At 36.2% G+C, this 25,189-nt stretch overlaps 1 protein-coding gene across 20 annotated transcripts in view; it reads left to right on the forward strand.

The window, feature by feature from the left end:
* The window catches only part of Rnf111 (ring finger protein 111), a 127,141-nt gene that overhangs the window by 77,993 nt on the left and 23,959 nt on the right, over nt 1-25,189 (forward strand). For all 20 annotated transcript variants that reach the window (XM_020175413.2, XM_074066072.1, XM_074066073.1 and 17 more), the window contains 4 exons: nt 6,450-7,345; nt 17,055-17,181; nt 20,122-20,285; nt 21,980-22,174. In XM_020175413.2, the coding sequence (XP_020031002.1) occupies nt 6,469-7,345; nt 17,055-17,181; nt 20,122-20,285; nt 21,980-22,174 (1,363 nt within the window). In that variant the 5' untranslated portion in view covers nt 6,450-6,468. Of the gene's footprint in view, nt 1-6,449; nt 7,346-17,054; nt 17,182-20,121; nt 20,286-21,979; nt 22,175-25,189 lie in introns of those variants that run through there.

Genomic DNA, 25,189 nt, shown 5'->3' on the forward strand with positions numbered 1-25,189 from the left:
ATTAACCATCAATTTTCCTTTACTGAATTGTGTAAACAAGGCATGTCTTTGAGCTGAATCCAACCAGTTCTCTTAAACTTGAGACCTTACATGACATTAAAAGTTATCTTTAGAGATTTGTAGAAGATGCAGTAATTTTCCTGTTTTATATTTACTGTGAATTATGAAGTAACTTTTTTTTTGCTGGACCTGTAAGACACCTTAACACTTCTATAGATGAGAAATCTCTTGGTTTTTTGCTGTTTATTTTCTATTATGTTCAGTTTCTGTAAGGTTTAGATAGAACTCCAACTATAAGATAAATGCCTTTTTTAGTTCCAGAATCCTGACACTGAATATTAGGAAATGGTAAATGTTTAAGAAATCTTGGACATTATTGCCTAATTTTGTTATTACTATTGTTTTCATTCTGTGTATCCCGTTATGTCTTAGTGATTGTCATTATTATATTCTTAGTCATCCATGTAAAAAATACAGCAATTATTTAAAAAAATTTTTTTATTAGGATATATTCATTATGGGGGGGATTCGTGGTTACAGTTCCTAGTAGACTTACATTATACATTATTTACACTGCCCCATTGTCTCCCCCCCTTAACTCCCACCCCACATAAAGCAATTGCAAGAGGTTTCTTAGTTCTGGTTCATATAGGTATATGAAGTCCATCTACCATATATTGTCACCTTGATCCCCTTCCTTCACCCTCCCCCTTCCCACAAGTACCCCTCCCCCAACTGTACCTATTTTACAGTCCTGGTTTTCATTATTAATATTTAAGTTGATGTTCAAAGGGATGTCTCAATGTATGCCCACTGTGGGTATACTTTACTTTGTTCTGTTGAACCCTTCCATTATTCTCCCTTACGCCTTTACCTCCCACCTCCCATTTTTCAACAGCTTTCAGTACACATACTTACATCCTCTACCTTCATATCTTATGTTATATGACATTACTTAGGCTCTATCATTCTCTTTTCCTTTCCCTCTTTCCCTCTTTCCCTGAGTTCCATAGAGTAGTTCCACTGTTACAAACATGTTCTACAGCTGAGCAATTATTTTTTTACTCCTTTCCCTTTACCCATCAGTACAATAAATTTTTTTCAGTCATTATGTGCCAATCTACTTGTAATTGCTGGACTTCAGGCAATGAACAGGACAGATAAGGATTCTGCTTTCTTGGAACTTGTGTTCTAGTGAGGAGACTTTTACAATAAATAAGCCAACAAAATAATTTCAGTTAGTGGCAGGTACTTTGCAAAAACATGGTATGTGCCATTGAGTGATGGGAAGAGAGGATGGCTTTTTAAAGGGATTGTGTTTTAATCTGGGTCTTCTGAGAAGCAGATGCAAGATGGGATTAAATGTGTAAGGATTGCTTTTCTTTTTTTAGTGATAGGATATACATAAAGTCAAACTAATTTTAATCTTCTCCTCAATTTTCTTTTTTTGTAATGAAAAATGGGTGTCTTGCTGTGTTGCCCAGGCTGGCCCTGAACTTGTGTCCTTATCTTCCTACCTGAGCGTCATCACTATACTCTGTTCATTTTAACCATTTTGAAGTGTACAACCTGGCATTGAGTCCATTTACATCATGCAGCCATCCCCACCATCCATCTCCAGATGTTTTCTGTCTTCCCCAATTGCAACTCTGTATTCATTAAACACAAACTCATTTTCCCCTTCCCTCAGCCTGTCACAACTACCACCCTACTTTCCATACGGTAATAACGACTCTGAGTACTTTCTGTAATCACGCAATATTTGTCCTTTCTGTGTCTGGCTTATTTGACTTAGCATACTGTCTTTAAGGTTCATCCATGTTGTAGCATGTGTTAGGATTTCTTTTTTTAAGGCTGAATAATATTCCATTGTGTGTGTATATCACATTTTGGTCATCTGTTGATGAACACTTGGACTGCTTCCACCTTTTGGTTATTGTGGATAATGCTGCTATAATTAATGGATGTTCAAGTATCTGTTCAAGTCCCTGTTTTCATTTATTTTAGGGATATTCTCAAAATTGGAATTGCTGGATTATATGGTGATTCTATATTTATTTTGTTTTCTTTTTTTAAAATTTTTGTGCTGGGGGTACATTGTGGCATTTACAAAATACAAGTTATTACAATATATCAAATATATCATACTTGAATTCATCCCCTCCATCTTTTTTTTGAGGAATGTCTGTACTGTTTTCCATAGTTGTACCATTTTACAGCCTCATCAGCAGTGAACAAAGATTCCAGTTTCTTCATATCTTGCCAGCATCTGTTATTTTGTTTTTGATAAAAGCCATTCTAATGGGTGTGAGGTTGTATCTTTTATTTTTTGACTTGCATTTCCTTAATAATTGGTTAATGTAATTGAGCATGTTTTCATGTGCTTATTGGCTGCTTACACATCTTCTTTGTAGAAATAACTAAGTCCCCTCTCCTTCCCAAAAAAGATCCTTTTTTCTTTTTCCTTCCTGTACTGGAGTTTGTACTTAGGGCCTCAGGCTTTCTAAGCAGGCTATCACTTGAGCCATGCCCCTGACCCTTTTTTGTTGTATTTGTCCAACAGAGTCAGTCATTTTTGCCTGGGGCTGGCCTTGGACCTTAATTCTCCCACGTACAGCCTTCTCTGTAAGTGGGGTTAAGGTATAAACCACTATACCTGGGTTATGGTTGAGATGGGGGTCTCACTATCTTTTTGCCTGTGCTAGCCTCAAACCACCATCCTCCTGATCTCTGCCACCTGAGTAGTGGACTTCACTCATTTTATTAAATGAGATTGTTCTGTTGTTGTTGCTGAGTTCCAGGAGTTCTTTATATATCCTGTTTATCAATCCCTTGTCAGATAATATGATTTGCAGATATGTTCGTTCTGCCATTTTGTGAGTTGCTTTTTTACCCTGATGCTAGTGTTATCTGAAATACACTTTTAAAGATTTTGTAAGAAGAAATGCCTGAGGGAAAATGAGGATGGAGCCAGGGAAGACAGAGCTGTCAGATCACTGTGTAAGTCTGATTCTGAGTGAAAAAAGTAAGGAAAGTTGGGTGAAATCAGGAAGTTTCAGCAAGGTTATCAGGAGCCCTAGAGCCAGTATACCATTGTAGGAGTCTTGTGTTTTCCAGGGACAGGCAAAATTTAATATCCTCGTCACACTTCAGGATGGCCAGTGGGAAGTGTGTCTTTGGGTCGATGCAGTGATGGGGTTCACAACATAGCAACTGGGGATCTTGATCAGTTAAACTCACCTAGATTGGAAGTCTGCAAGTCACAATCTCCTGGCTGCCACAGAACGATCAGGAGACGTCTCCAAATTTATGGTATTTAAGCCAGGACCTGAATGGTGAGCAGAAGCAAGGTAGCCTTTCAAATATTTTTGGGAAAAGCATTGTAGGCAGGGAGCCCATCAAGTGCAAGGGCCCTGAGGTAAATAAAGCTTGTTGGTCAAGGAACAGAAAGAAGGCCAGTTTGGCTGCAATCTAGTGATAAAGAGATGATGTGGTAAGAGATACAGATAAGACATGAGATCATAGAGGGTCTTGTGAATAATGCTGAAAAGTTGGAATTTTATTTTTGGAACATTTGGAAACCACTGACGATTTTAACCAGGGATGTGACATCTGACTTATATTCTTGGAGTACATGCAAGTACATAGAAAGGGATTGTTAGAAATAAGAGAACTAACTAGGAATCTGTTGCGGTAGGAAAAGATTACAATAATATGCAATAGGACGGTAGCAGTAGGTATTTCTTATCCAAAGGTTAACAAAATCCTGGTGATTCATTATCTAGATTTTATGCTTACTCTTCTAATTGCTACTCCCTTATTCTGTATTCTTATATTTTTTCACATTATGTAGCAATAAGCATTTAACTGGAGTTTTTCTGCCTCCAGTTTTAGCCCCTTTCAGTTTTTTCCATATTGTATTACTATGTGATACATTGAAAATGCAACTGTAATGATGAAAATTTCCAGTTTCAGATTTTAAGAAACATTTTAGAATCCCTTGACTATTCTGCTTTGTCTGTCAATGTCATACCCATATAGTCATTCATCTTTGTGTTCCTAATTTACCACTGATTGTGTTGAACTCCAGACAAGCCTTGATCACTGATCTTGGATACAGCACACTGCCTGTCCTTGTAAATAAGAATAATAGAGCAAGTGCAAGGCCCTAAATTCAAACCCCTGTACTAAAAAAAAAAAGGAAAAAAAAGAATAATGGTAGATAGGTAGTTTGATAGCTTTCCATTGAAATAGGTATCTCCATTTTTTTTTACTGAGTTTTTGCGATAATATAAAGTAAAATAAAGTGCAAGAACTATGAGATATGTATTTTGGTAACTGTTTAAGGAGAGAGGAAATAACTTGCTACTAAATACTGATTTTCATCAAAGGAAGTGGTTTAATAATATATGCTAATGGTAAAACAGATCTATGGTTTTAAAGTTAGTTTATAATGGTTACATCTCTTGCTCGGTACTAGTGATAGGAAGAGGATTTGTGGGATGTTGGTTATGTGACTTCATCTGGGTGCTGGTGACCTAAGTGTTCACTTTGTAGAGGTTCATCAGTCTCTAAACTTACTTGATAAAAACAAGTTAGAAAATATGTTGATGAAGGAAGGGAGGGAGGATGAGGGGAGGGGGGAAGGAAAGAAAAAGAAATAAAGGAAGTTAGGGGAGGGAGTGAGGAAGAAAGGCAAGACAGGAAAGAAAGAAAGACCTGTAATCTCAACTGCTCTGAAAGCTGAGGCAGAGGATTCCTGAGCCTGGGGATTTGAGACCAGCTAGGCCACGTAATGAGACCCCGTCTCAAAAACAAAAGTGTGTTAACATTGCTTAAGAGATTCATATTTGGACTAGTACAATGAGTCAGGAGCTTATTACTACTACTACATTCTTGTACGTTTGAGATTACATTAATGCAGATGCTTTAAACTCAAGTTCCCTTGTTCATCAACCCATAATTTCAGAGGCCAGTTTAGGTACATTTGGATTAGTTGTAGGAAGTTCGATTTTGTTTTCTGTGACCACTTATTTAATCGAATAATCTTCAGTAGCTGTGTCTAAAACTGAAACACAGTAGTTGTGCCCTACTGTGTATCACAATTCAGATTATTAGAGTATATGAAGAAAGAACTAGGAAAAAGAAGCTATATTCACATTAGTTCATTGTTTATAGTAACCCATTGAATGTAGCAACCATCTAAATGTACAGAAAATATTCAGTAATTACTGCTTTAAAAATGTCACACTGGCAGAGTGGCTCACGTGGTAGAGTGCCTGCCTAGCAAGTGTAAGACCCTGAGTTTGAAGCCCCAGTACTGCCAAAAATAAAATAAAATAAAATAAAATAAAAATATACACATGTTAACTAACCAATCTTTTGAATTCTTTTTTATACTTTTTTATTTCCTTAAATTTTAAATTTATATTTAAGTGATACTTAAAAACAAAAATTGTACATACTTATAGGGTACCATATATTTATATATATATATATTTTAAATAATATTTAAATTAGGTTAAACATACCTATCTTTTCTAGTTTTTGAAATATACATATAGTCACTCCACTGTGCAGTAGAGCACCAGAACTTTTTACTCCTATCTAACTAGTACTCATTAATATGCCTGTTTTTATCTCCTCTTCACTCCCATTTTCAGTATCAACTTCTATGGGATCAACATTTTTTTTTTTTTCCTCCCAGAATTGGGGTTCGAACTCAGGGCCACAAGGTTGCTAGGCAGTCCCGCTACCTCCTGAGTGACATCTCCTCGTCCCTCCCCCCCCAGCACAAGATAAACTTTCTTACTTGTCTTTCTGTGTGGCTTTTCTCATTCAACATAATGATTTCCTGTTGTCATAAATGACAGGGTTTCATTCTTTTTTATGGCTGAATGGTACTGTGTTGTGTATATGTAACACATTTTCTTTATCCGTCAGGTTGATGGACATGTAGATTGTTCCCATTTCTTGGCTATTGTGAATGGTATTGCAGTGAACATGGGTGTACAGATGTCTCTTGAACAGATTGATTTCATTTTATGTACATATTCAGTAGTGAAATTTCTGGATCATGTGGTAGTATTTTGAATTCTAATCCTTTTCTCTAGATAAATTTATTAAGATAAATTTTGAAGAAATTGTTTAATTTTGATTAAATATGTCATATTGCCAAAGCTATCAAGTTGGATAGTAAGATCAGATTTTGGCTAATAGGAGTTTTCAAATAGGCTTATATTCTGTAATAGTTACTACTTTTCTAAAAATTAGTGATGTAAGTAGAGCTAATAGGGAGAAGTGTTTTATAAGATCAGTAAAATGACTCACTACACCCATTTTGTGTCCTATTACAAAGGATGTTGTTGGTAGAATTTTGGAAGTCTTCAATTAAATAGTGTGATAGACCATGTTAAAAAGTCTTTTAAATTTCTTATTGTGTCTTCTAGGCCTTCCTTAAAGTCTCCCATGTCTCAATGGACTCCTGAATATAACAAGCTCTATACCTTAAAAGTGGATATGAAGAGTGAGATTCCTTCTGATGCACCAAAGACACAGGAGAGTCTGAAAGGGATCCTTTTGCATTCACAGCCCATTGGGGTAGCCAAAAGTTTTCCTGCAGGAGTTGAGATGATTAATAGTAAAGTGGGGAATGAATTCTCTCACTTGTGTGATGATTCTCAAAAACAAGAGAAGGACATGAATGGTAACCAGCAAGAACAAGAAAAAAGTGTTGTGAGAAAAAAACGCAAAAGCCAGCAGGCTGGCCCTTCATTTATGCAGAATTGTGTTAAAGAAAATCAGGGAATATTAGGATTGAGGCAACATGTAGAAACACCAAGTGATGAAGATAATGATTCCTCCTTTAGTGACTGTCTGTCTTCTCCATCATCTAGTCTGCATTTTGGAGATTCTGATACTGTGACTTCAGATGAGGATAAAGAAGTCTCAGTAAGACATTCCCAGACCATTTTGAATGCTAAAAGTAGAAGTCATAGTGCACGGTCCCAAAAGTGGCCTCGGACTGAGACAGAATCTGTGTCGGGATTGTTAATGAAAAGACCCTGTTTTCATAGTAGTTCATTAAGGAGACTTCCATGCAGAAAGAGATTTGTAAAAAATAATTCCTCACAGAGGACACAGAAGCAAAAAGAAAGGATATTAATGCAGAGGAAAAAACGAGAAGTGTTAGCCCGAAGAAAATATGCATTGCTACCCAGTTCTAGTAGTTCCAGTGAGAATGACCTCAGCAGCGAATCCTCTTCCAGTTCATCAACTGATGGAGAGGAGGATTTGTTCGTTTCTGCGAGTGAAAACCACCAAAACAATCCAGCTGCTCCCTCAGGTAAGAAGGTTTAAGTATAACAGAAAAGGTATTGTATTATATTTGTTTCTATGTCTTACTGCTTTTGTTATATTTAAAAGGCATATCAAGTTCTATTAACTTTTATTTTTAAACCACATAAAGTACCATCTGTAATAGTAAACCATGACTCTTAATTCTAAAGTAAAAATATTTCTAGTGACAAAAATAAACTAAAAAATTTTTTAGACTAACCATTTGCATGATTTTGTGCATGATTAACTCATATTTTAAATGAGTTACTGATTTGATTTATGGTACAAAATTTTTTTCTTTTTGTACTTCTTTAGTATGCTTAACTTTTGTGAATACTTTTTCAGATAGCTACATGATGAATTTTTCATGTCTAATCACAAGAACAATTCTAGTTATTAAAAAAATGCTTAATATTTTTCTTTTGCTTTGTTTTTCTTATTTACTCTTACCTTGTCATGTTCTTTATAGCTGAAAGATACTTTCAAGTATTCGAGTGGTACTTTTTTTTTGGTGGGGGGGGGGAGTACTGGATATGCAGTACCAGCATATCAGTTAAGAGTGCTAGATGAGCACTCTTAACAGTGAGCTACACCCCAGCCCCAGTGGTAACTTCTTTAAATACTAGGACTCATAAATTTTTAGTCCTGACAATGCTCAGTAGAGCAGATGATTGAGGAGTAGGAGCAGTTTCATACATTCTTTTGCCTTCTTGCTCTCTGTCCTTCTCTCTCATAGAAGAAGTATGCATACACACACACACACACACACACATACACATACACACACACACACACACACATACACATACACACACACACACACACACACACACACACACACACGGTAAATATTTAAGTAGAATTAGTTTATGTGCAGACCATTCTGAAGTGTGTGTATGTTCCATGTATGCAAACCATCCTGATAATGCATCATTTTTATGGTTGCGATTTTAAAAGTTGAATTGAGATTTAATTTTTTTTATTGTGCTGGGTGGGGGTACATTGTGGCATTTATAAAAGTTTTAAAATCAAATATATCATACTTGAATTCATCCCCTCCATCACTGAATTAAGATTAAATTGCTGAGACTGAGCTAAGAGAACTAAGGTTAATATCTTAAGGGGATGGGGAGAACTTTTCAAAGGACTAAGGATATGGTTTTTGATACACAAAGTTTTTGCCTGATGTCTGATGCTTGTCAGAGTCCGAGCCTACTAGAGTGCTATTCAGATGTGCCATTTTTCTCTCTTTCTTACCTTCCTCTGTATGGTCCTTTCCATTTCCCTTCCTTTTTCTGTTCAGTCAGTAACCTTGTTCTTCTTGTTTTCTTCTTCTTCTTTTGTTTTTTTCTGGCAGTATTGCTAGGCATGTGCCATACCTCCAGCCCTTGTTCTTACTTAGCCATGTTCAGTTTATTTTTTCAAACCTACTTGATTATTTGCTTTAAGAAGAGTACATTGAGATCACCTACAGCTGGGAGGAATGTATGGCTGTCATTCCCCGCGGTCTCCTGAGAAAGAGGGAGGTGAGAATAAGAGTTGTCTTACTTAATTTGTCACATTTTTCCCACGGATCAGAACATGAAGACTCTAGTGGTGGGAGAGGGAGTAGCAAAGCCCAATTTCTGCCTGAAATTAGTGGTTAGTGATGTGGAACAAGAAGTTATAAGGAGCCTATATTTGTAGAGGAATGAGAAGATAGCAAATGAAGGTTAGTATCAGTGTCCCTTTCTGGGAAGGAAAAAGTTCATATATTCTCAAGTGTTCAAGATTAATATAAACCAAATTCATTAAAATTTTTTTTTCCTTTTTTTTTAATTCAGGACCTCACACTTGCTAGGGAGGCTGTCTTATTGCTTAAATCACTTCGTCAGGCCCTTTTTTTGTGATGGGCTTTTTCAAGATAGAGTCTCTAGAACTATTTGCCTAGGCTGGGTTTGAACCTTGATCCTCCTGATCTCTGCCTCTTGAGTAGCTAGGATTGTAGGTGTGAGCCACCAGCACCCAGCTTAAATCTTGTGTTTAATATATGCTGTGGCATGTTTGTTTTTTGTTTGTTTGTTTTTACTTTGTTGGTAGTCATACTATGTTTTTTCCAACTGTATTATTTTTAGACATTACTCTCAAATATTTATCTCTGGAAACAAAAATCCAAAAAGCCAAAATGAAGTACTCCTAATATTTTCTGATTTCTAGATAAGTGTTTTGTTTTAAGCTTTTTTTAAAAAAATTATTTAATAATAATATTCACGTGGTGTGGACTTTTAAAAGCACTGGAAAAGTATAAAATAAGTAAAAATTTAGCTGGTCATGGTGGCTCATGCCTAAAGTAATCCCAGCACTCAGGAAACTGAGGCAGGAGGATTCCAAGTTCAAGCCAGCCTGGGCAACATAGCAAGGCCCTGTCTCAATGCTCTCCCTCCCCGCAAAAAAAAGTAATAAAAAGAAGTAAAAATTTATCTCTTCTTCAGATGTTCTGTTCATATTGCCAGAAGTAGTAATTGTTAGCAGTTTATCTCCTTCAAAGAATGTGAAAGCTTATTTATTTATTTATTTGGCAGTACTTAAGTTTGAACTCAGGTCCTCCTGCTTGTTTGGCAGGCACTCTACCATTTGAGCCCTGACCCCTGCCCTTTTTTGCTCTAGTTATTTTTCCAGTAGGGTCTTGAGTTTTTGCCTGGGGCCATCCTCAGATACCATCCTGCATAGCTGGGCTTAAGTGCACACAACCATATCTGCTTTTTGATTGAGATGGAGTCTTGCTAACTTTTGGGCTATGCTGGTCTCAAACCATGATCATCATTTCTTCTACCTCTCAAATAGCTTAGATTATATGTGCAAGCTACCATACCTGACTGAATAGTTCCCTTTGTATGGATGTTTCATAATTCATTTAACCAGCTTTTGTTGATGGTTATTTGCTGGACTGAGCAGTCTTGTACTCAGATTTTTGCATGCCTTCATAAGCATATCTAAGGAGTAATTTCTAAAAGTGTGTCACATGGTACATGCATTTAAAACTTTGTTAGCTAATGTTACCAGAATATACCAGCTAATGCCTTCCAAGGAGTTTGCTTCCTTTCCTCTAGTACTCAGCAGTGGGTGATTGTCATGATGATAATAAAAATACCTAGCCAAAAACACATGCTATCAAACACAGTTTTCCAGAGCATATCATATACTTCATGTGAGCTAAAGTACTTGTTGGCTCCACAAGTTATACTATCACTAGAAACTTATTTCATGCTACAGATATTGTTTTGCTCAGTGAGATAAAACAATATTTGTAATACTAATGATTCTTAGGTGTACTTCAGACTGCACTTTTTTTTTTCTTCTGATGGGACTGGGATTTGAGTCCAGAACTTCATACTTACAATGCAGGTGCTTTACCACTTTAGCCACACCACCAGCCCTTCTTTTTTCTTTCTATTCTTCTTCCTTGTTTTGTTTTGAGACAGTGCTTTGTTATCTATGTAGGCCAGGCTGACTTCTGACTTCAAACTCTCAATCCTGCCTCAGCCTCCTGAGGTGTGCCAACATGCCTGGTTTGTATTGCCTTTTTAAGAATTTTAAAAGTTTAGGTAAAAAGATAAACAACTCATAGAATTGTAAAAATCCTAATACTAGGAACTATATCTAAATGTGTGAATATTTATTTTTATAACAATGGCACTATAGTTAGTTATTTTTTGCTTTTATAATGTTTTAGGGAAATTTTCAGACATGCCACAACAATGGAAAATACAATGAACTCTCACATGTTCTTCATTTCACGTCAGTTACTGATTTTCTGACATTTTTCATCTCTCCTCCTTCACTTTTTTTCCTGGATAATTTCAGAATAATTCCTAGACATTGTATCCGTTCACTTAGACACTCAATGCATATGGTATTATTTGATTTGTTTTATGTATTCTGTATTTCCCACAGACTGGAATTACAAGATGTAAAAGCTTGACACAGTTCCAGTTCAGGCAAGTTTTTTGGTGATCTTGTGTGGCTGTGCCATCACACATTAAGATTGACCATAGGATTCAGAAGGTGTTTTCTTGATTGTTTGCAGTGCCAGCACATGGGAGGCTGAGGCAGAAGGATTATTAGTTCAAGACCAACCTGGGCTACGTACTGAAACCCTGTTTCAAACCAAAGCAAAATAAAATGTAATAGTTTTAGCCTATCTATTATTATGGATTACAAAATACCAATTTTTAAAATTCTCTTATTCTGCTTACATTTACTAGTTGAGGTTCTTCTATAAGGAAGGACTCTTCTTCATCAGTTAATTGCCTATTCTGAAATGCAGTCCACAGAAAACACAAGATGAATGCTCGATTCTGTTCCTTCATTTACTACTTTTTCAGAACATGTTGGTACTCTAGCAGCATCCAAAGAGGTTTTTAAATTTTCAGGTATCATTTTGAACCTGCCAATTTTAGGTATTTGATGTGTTGCAGTCTTTTTACTCTATTTTGAAGCTCAGCTGGTTTTATCCCATTTACAAATTGAGTCTGTGTCTTAATACCCACCTTACTCTCTGAAGGACAAGATGGTCCAGATCAGTATTGCAATTTCCTGCCCCAAACCTGAAAACAGACATTTCTTTAGTCCTGATTTCCTTTTATTTTTTTATTTTGTTGGTGGTACTAGGTATTGAACTCAGGGCCTTGCACTTGCTAGGCAAGTCCAGTCTGCCAGCCCTTTTTTTAGGTTGGTTATTTTTGTGATAGGGTCTGGTTTTATGCCCAGGCTGGCCTGGATTATGATACTTCTATTTGTTTCCTTCCCCCCTCCCTTAGCTAGGATGACAGGTGCTCCTCCATTGAGCCCAGCCATTGGCTGATACGGGGTCTTCAGAATTTTTGGCCAGGCTGACCTCAAACCTTGATCCTCTGCCAGGAGGCCACTGTGCCCAGCCCTCTGATTTCCTTTTATTGGGAATTGATTTTGCTCTACTGGCTTTTGCTTGCTGTTTGGTTTTTTAATGGACTAAGGAGGCAGAGATTTTAGATTGATCAGGTGTGGTGGTACATACCTGTAATCCTGGCACTTGGGAGACTGAGGCAGTAAGATCTAGAGTTCAAGGCCAGCCTGGGCTATATAGGCAGACTGTCTTTAAGGAAAAAAGAAAAAGGCTTTAGAAGAAGATAAATCATTAATTTACATGAATATTTCTATTTTAAGTTTATGATTAGAGTTACTACGCAAGTTTTTGTTTTAAATTTGTATCTCTTTTGTGCTGAGAGTCTCGATTCTTGAGATTAGCAATTACTTATTTGCTTTCCATTATACATATCATAAATGAACTGACTTCTAAATAAAAACATTTCCTCATGCCTATAATCCCAGCTACTTGGGAAGCAGAGGTAAGAGATTCAAGGCTAACCTGAGCAACAAAGTTAATGAGATCATATCTTACAGAGTAAGCTGAGTGTAATGGTACAGGCCTCTCATCCTAGCTACATGGGAGGCAGAAGTAGGAAAATCACTGTCTAAGGCTGGCCCAGGTAAAAAGCACAAGACTGAAAAATAACTAAAACAAAAATGGCTGGAGGCCTAACTCAAGTGATATGAGGCCCTGAGTTCAAAACACCACTACAGTCCGGTGGCTGGTGACTCCTGCCTATAATCTTAGCTACTTGGGAAACTGAGAGATCAGGAGGTTTGAAGTAAGACCAGCCCAGGCAAATAGTTTGAGAGACCTTATCTCCAAAATAACCAGAACAAGATGGACTGGAGGTGTGACTCAAGTGGTATAGTGCCTGCTTTGCAAGCATAAAGCCCTGAGTTCAGACTCACCATTTACTGCCCCTCTCCCCAAATCATTACTAACGCCAATTTTTTGTCATCCCTTTTTGCCTTTGGCCAGTTTTCTGTGTGGCTGTGCCAGCAATTTAATATGCATTTAGGCTCATTTGCTTAGGTGGTTCCCACCACCACCACATTTTTTTGAGACAAAGTATAGTGCTATGTAGTCCAGGCTGGCCTTGAACTAAAATGCCTGTCTCAGCCTCCTGCAGACTGGGATTGCAGATGCTACCACCATTCCCAGCTTCAGGGTTGTTTTCTTCTTTTTTTTGTGGGCTGGTGTTGGGGTGCAGTACTGGGGTTTGTACTAGGATCTTGTACTTGCTAGGCAGGTGCTTGAGCCACACACCCAGGCCAGGGTTGTTGGTTTTTTTTTCCTAAAAGATACTTAAAATTTTTAATTTTGATTTTGAATTATGTAAAACAGTTACCTTACTTCAAAGTCAAACTTTAAAGCAAGATACATTCAGTAAGGTCTAGGTTTCTTTCTTTTTTTTGGTACTGGGATTTGGCCTCAGCCTCATGCTTGCTAGGCAGATACTCTACCACTTTAACCCTTCCTCCAGCTTTGTTTTGTGTTGGGTATTTTCAAGATAGGGTGTCCTGAACTGTTTGCCCGGTTTGACTTAGCACTGCAGTCTTCCTGATCTCTGCCTCCCAAAGTAGCTAGGATTATAGGTGTGAGCCACAGGCAACCAGGTCATTCTTTTTTTTTTTTTTAAACAGCCGTTAATACTCCCTTATATGATTATGTCATGGTTCCTTCAACTAGTCTCCTATTAATGAGCAACTTCAGATTTTTGATATAACTAGAATTGTAATAAAGAACTTTTTGTACATGTCATTTCATATGTTTTGCTGGTATGCCTTTGGGATAGATTTCCAGGAAATTGTTAAACTGGGTAAATGCATGTGATATTTTGTAAATTATGTTCATTTTTTTTCCTGTATAGGGGATTGAAACCATTTTGCATACTCACTAATAATATATGAGGGTGCCTTTTCCCTCCAGTCTTCAACAGACTATCCTATCACATTTGAGCGGTTATGGTCTGTCTTGTGAGAAGTGTCAGTATATGTTAAATTTTTATTTCTTAAGTGTGCTTTTTAATATCTTTATTAGGGGGAGGAACACTGGGGATTGAACTCAGAACCTTGTAGAACTAGGTAGGCAAGCACTCTACCACTTAAGCCATGCCCCAGCCCTTTTCATGGTGTTTAAACCTGTAGGTATTTTGCGTTTCTTTTCCTGTGATTGATGTGTTCATATCTTTTGCCTATTTTTAATATCATGGTATTGGTCATCATTGTTAAAAGCTTTTAATATTTTAGAGATATAAATCTGTATTATGTAAACATGCCCCCAAATTTGTAACTAGGCTGTTGATCATTATTATATTTTTTATCATGTCTTTTTTTGTTTTAAGCCACATTTGTCATGTTTTATCCTTATTGCTTCTGGATTTTGAGTCATACTTAGGAAAAATTTTCCCACTCCAAAGTTAAAACAGAATTAACCAATTTTCATCCGTAGCCCTTGTTTTGTTTATTTTTACATTTAGAACTCAGATCCATATGATGTTTGCCACTATGTGTACAATGAAGAATGAATTCAGTTTTATTTATGTATTTGTTTATTTGGTGCTAGGGTTAATCTCAGAACTTCACGTATGCTAAGGATGGACTCTACTGCTGACCTGTACTTCTAGCTGTGGATCCAGTTTTATGTTTTTTTTCATGTGGCTGTCCAGTCATCCCCAAACTAATCATTAATATCTTTATTTTTCCCTCTTGACTTATGATGCCACCTTTGTCATATGTTAAGTTTCCTTATACATTTTGATCTATTCATGGAATCTTATTCTGTCCCAGTTGTCTATTTATATAGTAGAACTCAATAGAATCTTTAATGTTTTCCTGTATATTTTTGCTTGCTTATTCTTCCAAGTGAACTTTATTATCAGTTTACATATAGGGGACAGTGACAGTAAGAAGACATGTGATGAGAGTGTTTTTATTGGATTATATTTGCAGATTAGGGGGAATTTATATCTATGGGATTTTTGGTTTTTCTGTTCCAGAATATGGCATGTCTTCTTGTTTGTTGAGGTCTAGTTTTCTATTTTTCATGGAGTGTTTCATAGTTTTCTTTTCAAATCAGGTTTATTGTGGTATAATTTATATACCATAAAATTCAAATGTATAATCCAGTAATTGTTTTTGTAACTTTAGAACTGTGTGACTGTATCACAATATAATTTTAGAATACGTCTATCAATTCTGAATTATAACCTCCTGCCTTTTTACTTTCATTTCCTGTTACTACCTTCAATCTCATGCAATCTTTAATAAGCTAACTGTCTGTAGTTTGCCTCTTCCGGATATTTCATGTAAGTGAATCATAGTATATGGTCTTTTGTGTTTGATTCTTTCACTTAGCATAATTTTTCAGGGTTCATTCATGGATCAAGTAATAAGTTTCTATTTAGTTATTAGCTCCTTTATAGTATTCTCTTGTATGGATATGCCACATTTTATTTATCCATTTATCAGTTAATGACATTTGAATTGTTTCTAGTATTTGGCTATTATCAATATGTTGGAATGAACATTTGGGTACAGATCTTTATGTATGGTATATCTTCATTTTTGTTTGGTACTATGCTGTGAGTTAAGCCAGTCACAAAAAGACAAGTAGTATGTGATTCTGTTTATATGAGGCATCCGAGATAGTCATAGTTTTAGAAATAGACAGTAAGTTGTTAGCAGGAAGCTGGGAGAGGAAAAGGGGATAATGGGTAGTTTAGAGTATCAGATATGCATGGTTTAAAATTTCTGTAACTCTTTTTCACAATAATGTGAATTTCTCAATGCTATGGAATTTAAAAATGGCAAAAATGGTTCTGTTTCATTTCTTGCTGACTTTTCACCAATTTGGTGCTGAATAGCTTCCTTTTAAAAACATCCTTCTGTCACCTGTCAATATAAATGTCAGTTAAAAGTTTACACGTCGTGCGTGAGAAGAATTTTCCCATAAGAATATTAGGAGTATGACTAGGGATGTGGCTCAAGTGGTAGAGTGCCTGCCTAGCAAGAACAAGGCCCTGAGTTTGAGTATTAGTACTGAAAAACCAAAACAAAAAAGCAAACCATATCGAGAGTAGAACAACAAATTCACACATTTTAAGTGTACATTTCCAATTTGTGAACACATTATTTGTGCTATGTACAGTATCCTGCATGTCTAGCCCCATGAAGAAGCAGAAGCTACTGGATGCCAGTGGCATATGCCCATAATCCTAGCTACTTGAGAGGCTGAGATTAGAGGATTGAGGTTGAAGGCCATCCCAGGAAAAATGTTTGGGAGGCCTCATCTCAACCAAAGAAAGCTGGGTGTGGTGGTATCTGTAATCCCAACAACAGTGGGAAACTTAAAATGGGCCCAAGCCAGCCTGGGCCGAATATCTTCTAAATAACCAGAGCAGAAGGGTTGGAAATGTGGCTCAGGCGCCAGCCTGGCAAGTGCAAAGCTGTGAGTTCAAACATCAATACCACCAAACAAACAGACAAAAACCCCTGATGCTTTGAACATTTTAAGTCTTGCCAAGCACACAGTAAACAACATTTGGAATTTAGACCAAATTCCAATTTCAAGGCTCATATTCTTTACATAAACTAATTCCAGTATCATAGCTACCCAACATATTGATGCCAGTTACTATCAAAAGTGTCATCCTGCTACCAATTGCTTTTCCTCTCAATACCGTCTTTTGTAGTCACACTTAAAATTTCTGGTGATAGTAGCTTTGATTCTTTATTTTAGGACTCTTCTGTTGAGTATCTTATCCCCCCAAAAATTATTGTTCAGCTCTTCTTTCATTTTTTCTTCTTTTCTTTTGTGTTTCCAGGAAGTATTGATGAAGATGTTGTGGTGATAGAAGCTTCCTTCACTCCCCAGGTCACTGCCAATGAAGAAATTAATGTTACCTCAACTGACAGTGAAGTGGAGATTGTAACAGTTGGAGAAAGCTATCGGTGAGACTTTAGTTAGGATTGTGTATTTGAAGTTTTAAATTTCAATTTTTAAGCATAATTGTGTTTACAGGTTTTTTTCTTCCTTACTTACTGAATTGGAGTAGCCCTGTATTAGATTACTGGTTTTCAAACAGGCTGTGTTAGAATCACCTGTGGATATAGTAAAATAAGGATACATTGTTGTTTAGACTTTACCACAGACCAACTAAACTAGAATCTTAGGGGATGGTATATTTTTAAGCATCAAATTGCTCTAAATAAATAATAATTTTACTTGTTGTTTTACAAAATTGTTTCATAATACAGAGAATTCATGGACTCCTTTGGAATTTAGATGTGACTACTACATCATTATTGAGGATAGTGCTAAAATTGAATGTGAAGGGAAAAAAAGGTATTGAATTTAGAAAATAACCCTTTTTGTTATCTGATTATTTTGCAATCTTACTCATTGATTCTAGTGAAATTTGTGCTATTATTTTGTTAGGGTAACCAAGCTTGAGACAGTTTTCATGACTTTATTCTTCATTTAGTAATTTCATATAAATTCTGAACTAATAAATGAATGAAGTATTCTCATTTATTTTGATAAGTAATATTAGTGACGTTTCTAGAAATGACATTGTCCTCTTGCAGAATCACTTTAACACCCTGACTCTTGCCCCAAATCAAATTCATCTTGTGCTTTAGATGAATACAAATATTGGCAACAGTAATAAAGAGTTGCTCATTTGATACACCAAACTGGTTTATAGATGAATCTTAATTTTTGTGTTAGAATGAATTTAGAAGTGCATTTGAAGATTGCATATTACTGTGTATTGTTGATTATGAAAAAAGACTTTCTAAGGCATGCTACAAATTCACCTAGAGTATGTTCTTCACTTGCCACTTTCTCATTGGAATGCTACTTCTAATGGCATGGAAGTGAGCACCCTAAAATATATCCCTAATTGTTTCCATTGTTAAATAAATGATTTACCCAAGCTCTGAGGAAAATTGATACTCTACAGTATGTTCTACACTTATCCTGTAAGTATGCATAGTTACATAGTGACTCAATTTTAATGAGCACAACAACTGTTGAAATTAAGAACATTTTTTCCCCCCTGTGGAACCAGAGATCTTATCATGGAAACTTGACAACAAGCATATGCATTTATGCAAATAATAGTCAGTGATCCTGAAGATGACCCACAATGCTCAGGATCTGTGTTTTATTTTCCTATTATTACCTGGGTTGTTAGCTTTGTCACTACTTTTGGTTCTTCCTCTGTGGAGAATACTTGTGTGTTTTAGAGTCTTTCATGTCAGTATTTGGTAATTGCCAGGAATCATAGTGGCAAGTAAGAACTCTGTGAACTTCATCATACATCAAGTTTTTCTTTCTTTTTGCTGGTGCTCTGGTGTGATTCAGTAGAATATTTAGGTGAGGAGATTGTATGAAGCTTTCATAAAAGTATTGCTAAGTAGATCTGGAACTTTCTACAACTTTTAATGTCTTCCCAGAAAATACACAGTCAGTCTCGTCATAGATTCTTGGCTTCTCACAATTTTTTAATGGTGATCTCTCTCATCATTTTATCCTAAGATAAAATGATGGCTCAAGTTGTGCAACTATTTCTGACATGTACAGTCATTTGTTAACAATGTCTTTGGAATTAACCTTTTATACTCCTGTTTTTTGAGAATTTCATTTTTAAATTTAAGCTCCTTTTTAAACTCTTGGGCTTTATAATTGCTAAAGACATTTTCAGCCTGGTTTGAACTTGGGTTCCTTTTTGAGTGGTCAAGTTCACATCTCTGCTAATCTGGCATATTAGTGGATTTGGTTTATCTTTTCTGTACATGCTGACAAGAAGCTTATACATGACTTTATATTCAGTTTGGGTGGAAGGGTAAAACAAACAGCATAAACACTTGTGGTTTATTGGCCCCATCTTTCTAAAGCAGGGTTTTTTTTTTTTCCTCCTAGAGCCTTAGGATTGCACATTCTAGATACTATTCCCTAAATACCCTCAGTCTACATCATTACAGTGAATCCTTAAAAAAAAAAAAAAAGTATACGTATATAAGTAATTTAAAACAATGCAGTGCCACACACTTAAGATTATAAAAATGCTAGGTGTTTAGAGTTTGTGATTATAAGCTTACAAAGTATAAAACAACTTAAACAAGTGGTATAGGTACCAAACTAATAAAGCTGCTAACCGCAGGATATCTCTCTAGTGCCTGTTTATTTCTTTGAATTCTTTTAGGACAGTGCCAGAAGCTTAGCTTGGTTTAGGAGTTCTACAATCAAATTTTGCAATTCCATCTTAGGCTTAAAGATTCACCATTAGGTGAATTTATTTATATATACCGTAGGTATTTTTCCCTTTATTGTAAATCATTTTGGGCACTACCATAAAGTAAATAATTGATTTATAACCAGGTGAATATTCAAAATAACCACTGAAGAGAGAGCAGTGTTCTTGGAACAGAATCTTACATTTTACACTAATGATTGTCCTAACATTGCATTGTCTTACATACTTTGGTCAGTTAGTTGGTAATGCACTCATTCGGCAAAGTTTAGTGAGTGCCAAGCATTGTGCTAGTCATTTTAGGTTCTATTACCATTATTTCTTTGGAGGGTCTTGCATGAAGAACTTTTTTTTTTTCGGTACTTGGATTTGAACTCAGGGTGTATACTTTGAGCTACTCCACCAGCCCCTTTTTTGTGATGTGTTTTCTTAAGATAGTATCTTGTGAAATATTTGCCCACACTAGCTTCAAACCTCCATCCTCCTTATCTCTGCTTCTTGACTAGCTAGGATTACAGGTGTGAGCCACTGGTGCCTAGCAAGAATTTACTTTATAAGAAAGGCTTATGAATTTCTGGGGTGATTAAAATATTTGTCCTTTATATTTACTAATTTGATATTGATATAATTTAAGGTCTCGGTCAACCCTTGGACACTCCAGATCTCATTGGAGCCAAGGTTCAAGTTCTCATACAGGTCGGCCACAGGAGCCACGAAACCGCAGTAGGATTTCTACTGTTATACAGCCCTTGAGGCAGAATGCAGCAGAAGTTGTGGATCTTACTGTTGATGAAGATGGTAAGTTTGAGTTATAACTGTAGAATTAGGAAGGGAATATGATAAAATGAAATGTCTTAAAGCAGCCATTTTGTAATCAGATGTTTGAACTTTGGATTATCTTTCTGAGTGGTCAAGCTCACACCCCTGCTAACCTGGCATGTTGTTGAAACTGGCTCACCTTTTCCGTACATGTTGATGAGACCCTATGTGTGATTTTACATTCAGTTTGGGCAGAAGGAAAAAAGAAACAGCATAACCACTTATTTACTGGCCCCATCTTTATAAAGCACGTTTATTTTTTTCTCCTGGAATCTTAGCCTTATTATATATTATTCCTGAATACTCTCAGTCTATATCATTATAGTGAATACATTAAAAAAAATGTACATATATATATGTCTCTTGTGTATAGATACACATGTATTTAGCCTATGAGTATGCCTATTTTAATTTTTATTAGAAAATACTGATGAATATTACTATTTATAAAATTTTTAATTTACCTTTTATTTGTTTGTTTATTTACATTTACAAAGGCTTTTTCTGGCGGAGTAGCTCAAGTGGTAGAGTGCTTGCCTAGCAAGTGTGAAGCCCTGAGTTCAAATTCCCCTACCATCAAATTAAAAAAACCTTTTAAAAACATAAAGAATCATGGAAAGATCATATTAAATATTAAAAGATCATAGCTAATGTTTTAAGTTAAGTGATTTCTCTATGTAAAGGATATACTATGTGTGATTGCTTTTTATCCTAACAGTTCTATGAAGAAAATTCTGTTACTTTTCAGCTCTACAGACAAAGTGTAGAGAGTGGTTAAGTAACTCACCTGTAGTAATACTGTAGTGGTGAAATTAGAATTGCTGTACAAGCAGTCCAACTTTGGAAATCATACAGTGCTGAAGAAAGGGTTGTTTCTAACACTGGTTTGATAATGCGACCATATTTGTGGGCGTAGTAGAGGAACTTTTACTTTTCTTTTACTCCTTTTTCTTCTTCTTCTTTTTTTTTTTTCTATTTGTCTTTTGGCAGCATTGGGGTTTGAACTCAGGGCCTCTCACACTTGCTAGGCAGGTGCTCTTACTGCTTGAGCCATTCCACCAGCCATAGGAATTGTTTTTTTTTTTTCTTTTCTTTTTGGGTAGTACTAGAGTTTGAACTCAGGGCCTCACACTTGCTAGGCAGGCTCTACCACTTGAGCCACTCCACTAGCCTTCTTTTTCTTTTTTGTGATAGATCACAACTTGATAGTTGCCTGAAATCCTTTTTTTTTAGCTCCCTTTTTTCTTCTTTCTTTGCTGGGGATGCAGTCTAGGGCTTCAAACATGCTAGGCTTCACTCTACCACTGAGCTGCACCCTCGACCTTACCTGAAAAGTTTTGTAGTCACACATATATGTGTTAAGAGATTTTAAATGCAAGAGTCATATTTTAGTAACATGACAGTTTGATGTTATAGTTTAGCTTTCTTCTTCTTTTTTATTCCTCTTCCTCTTCTGCATCAGGGTCTCATTATGTAGCTAGAATGGCCTGGAACTTACTGTGTAGCTCAGGCTGATCTTCAACACATGATCCTCCTGCCTCAGTCTCTCAAGAGCTAGGATTACAGACATGTGCCACCATCCCCCAGTGAAAAATTTCTTTACAATGTATAATACTTCTTAGAAAGTTTATTTAATCTTGTGAAATGCTAAGTAGACATTTTGTATTTTGCAGAACCTACTGTAGTACCAACCACTTCTGCGAGAATGGAATCACAAACTACTACCGCTTCCATTAACAATTCAAACCCATCTACCTCTGAGCAAGCCTCTGATTCTGCTTCAGCTGTCACCAGTAGCCAACCTTCCACAGTATCAGAGACTTCAGCTACTCTTACAAGCAATAGTACAACTGGTTCTTCTGTAGGAGGTATGTAAAAATGTGTGTGTTGGGGGGACTTTTTATCGTTAATATTTTTTTAGGAAAAATACTATCTTTTCAAGATTTTTGCTATATTAGCAAGGGTGTGTTTACCTTTTAATAGATCTCATCTGAGAGCAAAGTAGTATTAATTAGACTATCATATCATATATGAATTTGTGTGTTACATGTGACCAAAGTATTATAGCTGATCTAAGAGAGCTTGAAGAAGGGTAATGGATGACAGCAAACACATGAGCAGCAAAAGAAAGGATAGTTAATTTTGATTTTATCAAAATTTAAAACTTTTGTGCATCAAAAACTATCAGCAATCAAAAGATTATCAAAATAGTGAAAAATAGCCTACAGAATGTAAGGACAACATTTGTAAATCATGTATCTGATAAGGGTTCTAGTATCTAGAATATATAAACAAACCTTTAAAACTTAAGAAAACCTAGTTTAAAAAGGGGGACAAAGGGGCTGGGTGTTGGCTGCTCATGCGTAATCCTAACTACTCAGGAGTCAGGAGGATTGCTAAAGTTTGAAGCCAGCCCTGCACAAATAGTTCTTAAGACCCTATCTTGACAACAACTATCACAAGAAAGGATTGGAAGAGTGGCTCAAGTGTTAGAGCACCTGTCTAGCAAGCATGTGGCCCCCAAGTTCAAACCTCAGTGCTGTAAAAACAAAGGGCAAGTGACTGAATAGACATATTTTCAAAGATATGCAAATGACCAAAGAATCACCTGGAATGGTGCTCAGCATCATGAGTCATTAGTGAAATACTGATCAAAACCACATGAGATACGTGATTACTTATCACCTACTAGATAAGTTAATGAAGAATGACCGTAGAATTACCAAAGCTGGCAAGGTACAGAGAAATTAGAACCCTGGTGAAATGCTGGTAGGAACACAGAATGATACAGCAGCTGAGGAAAACACTTGCTCCTCAAAAAATTAAGACATAGAGTTATCATATGACCCACAAATTCCACTCCTAGGTATAGACCCCAAATAATGGAAAATGTGGATGGGAGTTTCAAAAATTTTAATGATGTCTGTTTTCTCCAATTTTGTTGTTGTTGCTTGTTCTTTTGGCATCGTGGCTAAGAAACTATTGCTTAATTCATGGTCACAAAGAATTTACTCCTATGTTTGGTACTAGGGCTTGAACCCAGAGCCTAATACACTCTAAGCATATATCTTACCACAGAGCTACATCCCCAGCCCTGAAGAGCTATACTTCAGCTTCTATCTCACTTTATTTCTTATGTTTCAGTCAACAGTTCTCTTTTCTGTCTTTCCCTTCTTCTCTCTTGTCTGTCCTCCTCCCCGACCCTCCCCCCCCTTTCTTTCTCTGGCTTTTTAACTGAGCCTTAAGCTAGCTTTCTTTGTCTTTTGAACAATACTACAATAGTACAAAAATAGAAAAATGCTTACTAGCAAGGACATTGTAGACTCGATAGCTTTTAAATCGACTATATTGCACTATGATTACTGAAAACATCTTTCTTTTATACACTTTTACTTTTAATAGCATCTCATTTAATTCTTACACTATCTTTGTAACTTACATGGAGCAGATTGGAAAATTACTTGTGTCTGAATTAGGAAGGACTTCCTTCCCTGGAAAACTAAAGGTAGAATTAAGAAAAATCCTTAGGGAGATTTCCCAGGCATATCTTAAATAACACATTCTCTGAAAAAATGTGGTTAGAAATGCAATGGGCTTTTATTTCATTCTAGTGCTTGTTTTTTTCTAGCACTTGACTTGAATATCTTTTATGTTATTTTTTGTATTACCATTTCATCCTCAAAAATTTCTTGATGTTGGCATTACTTTTCCCATTTTACATATGAAGAAATCTGGAAAGCTAAATACTGGCTCAGAGTCAGTAGTAGTACTCTTTGAGTCAAGGGTTTGAACTCTTCTTATTCACTTCTCTTTCCTGGTACCCTTATGTAGTTTATTCTTACCTAAATTTTATGTCATATAGTCCCAGCTATGTTTCAGAATAGTCCCAAAACTTCTTTATATATTTTATGTATGTCTTTATTTTATGATGCTTGTTCACTCACACCTTTCATTTAATTTTTTAGGTAGTAACTTTACTGTAGTCCTGAAAGTCTGTCTGTCTGTCTATATCTTGGTTAGCATTGGGGTTTGAACTCAAGGCCTTACACTCGGTAGGCAGGCACTCTATCACTTGAGCCACTCTGCCATCCTTTTTTTGTGCTGGGTTTTTTTGAGATTGGGCCTGATTTTTTTTTTTTTGTGCTGGGACTGGCCTTAAACTTTGATCCTTCTAATCTCTGTTCCTTGACTAATTAGGATTGCAGGCATGAGCCACCAATGGCTGACATGAAAGGCTCTCTCTTGGTGTTACCATATACTGTTAACTATCTTTGACTTGCTTGTGTTGTATTTCTCTATACAAGGATTACCTTGTCACGTCAAATTGTTCTTCGATACTAACCTGATAGAAGCAGATATAGGTAGCCAAAATACAGAATAGCTCTGAATTCTACTTTCTTCATTTCCTTCTAAGACCATATTGAGCTTCAACTCATTATGTTTTCATCTGTGACCTGTCCTTCTTCCCTCTTACAGATTTCTAACCTTGAATCACTCAAGCCAAATAGTTTTGCTTTAACTGACTTCCTAAACCGTGGTAGTAAAGATCATATAACCAGATTGCTGCCTCCATAAATTTATGGTTCTCAACTTGGGTTTCTGGTAGTAAATCACCATAGCGTTATATTTCTTGACCACTTCCCTTTCCTTTCCCTCAGTCATTTTCTAGAACTTCTTTTCCTCAAAACTTTTATTTCCCATGGAAAAATTAAAAGACAATAGAAAAAAAAAAAGTAAAGGCTCTCAAGCATGAACTCTTGCAACTTCTGATGCCTCCGTAAAAACATTTGTGTATTTATGCCTATCTTTCTTTCCTACCACCTGGTCTCCTAACTCCTTCCTGTGCCTTCTAATTCCTTTGTCTTTGTTCTACTTTCTAGCTT

This window comes from Castor canadensis, chromosome 2, assembly GCF_047511655.1.
Source record: "Castor canadensis chromosome 2, mCasCan1.hap1v2, whole genome shotgun sequence".
Classification (NCBI taxonomy): Eukaryota; Metazoa; Chordata; class Mammalia; order Rodentia; family Castoridae; genus Castor; species Castor canadensis.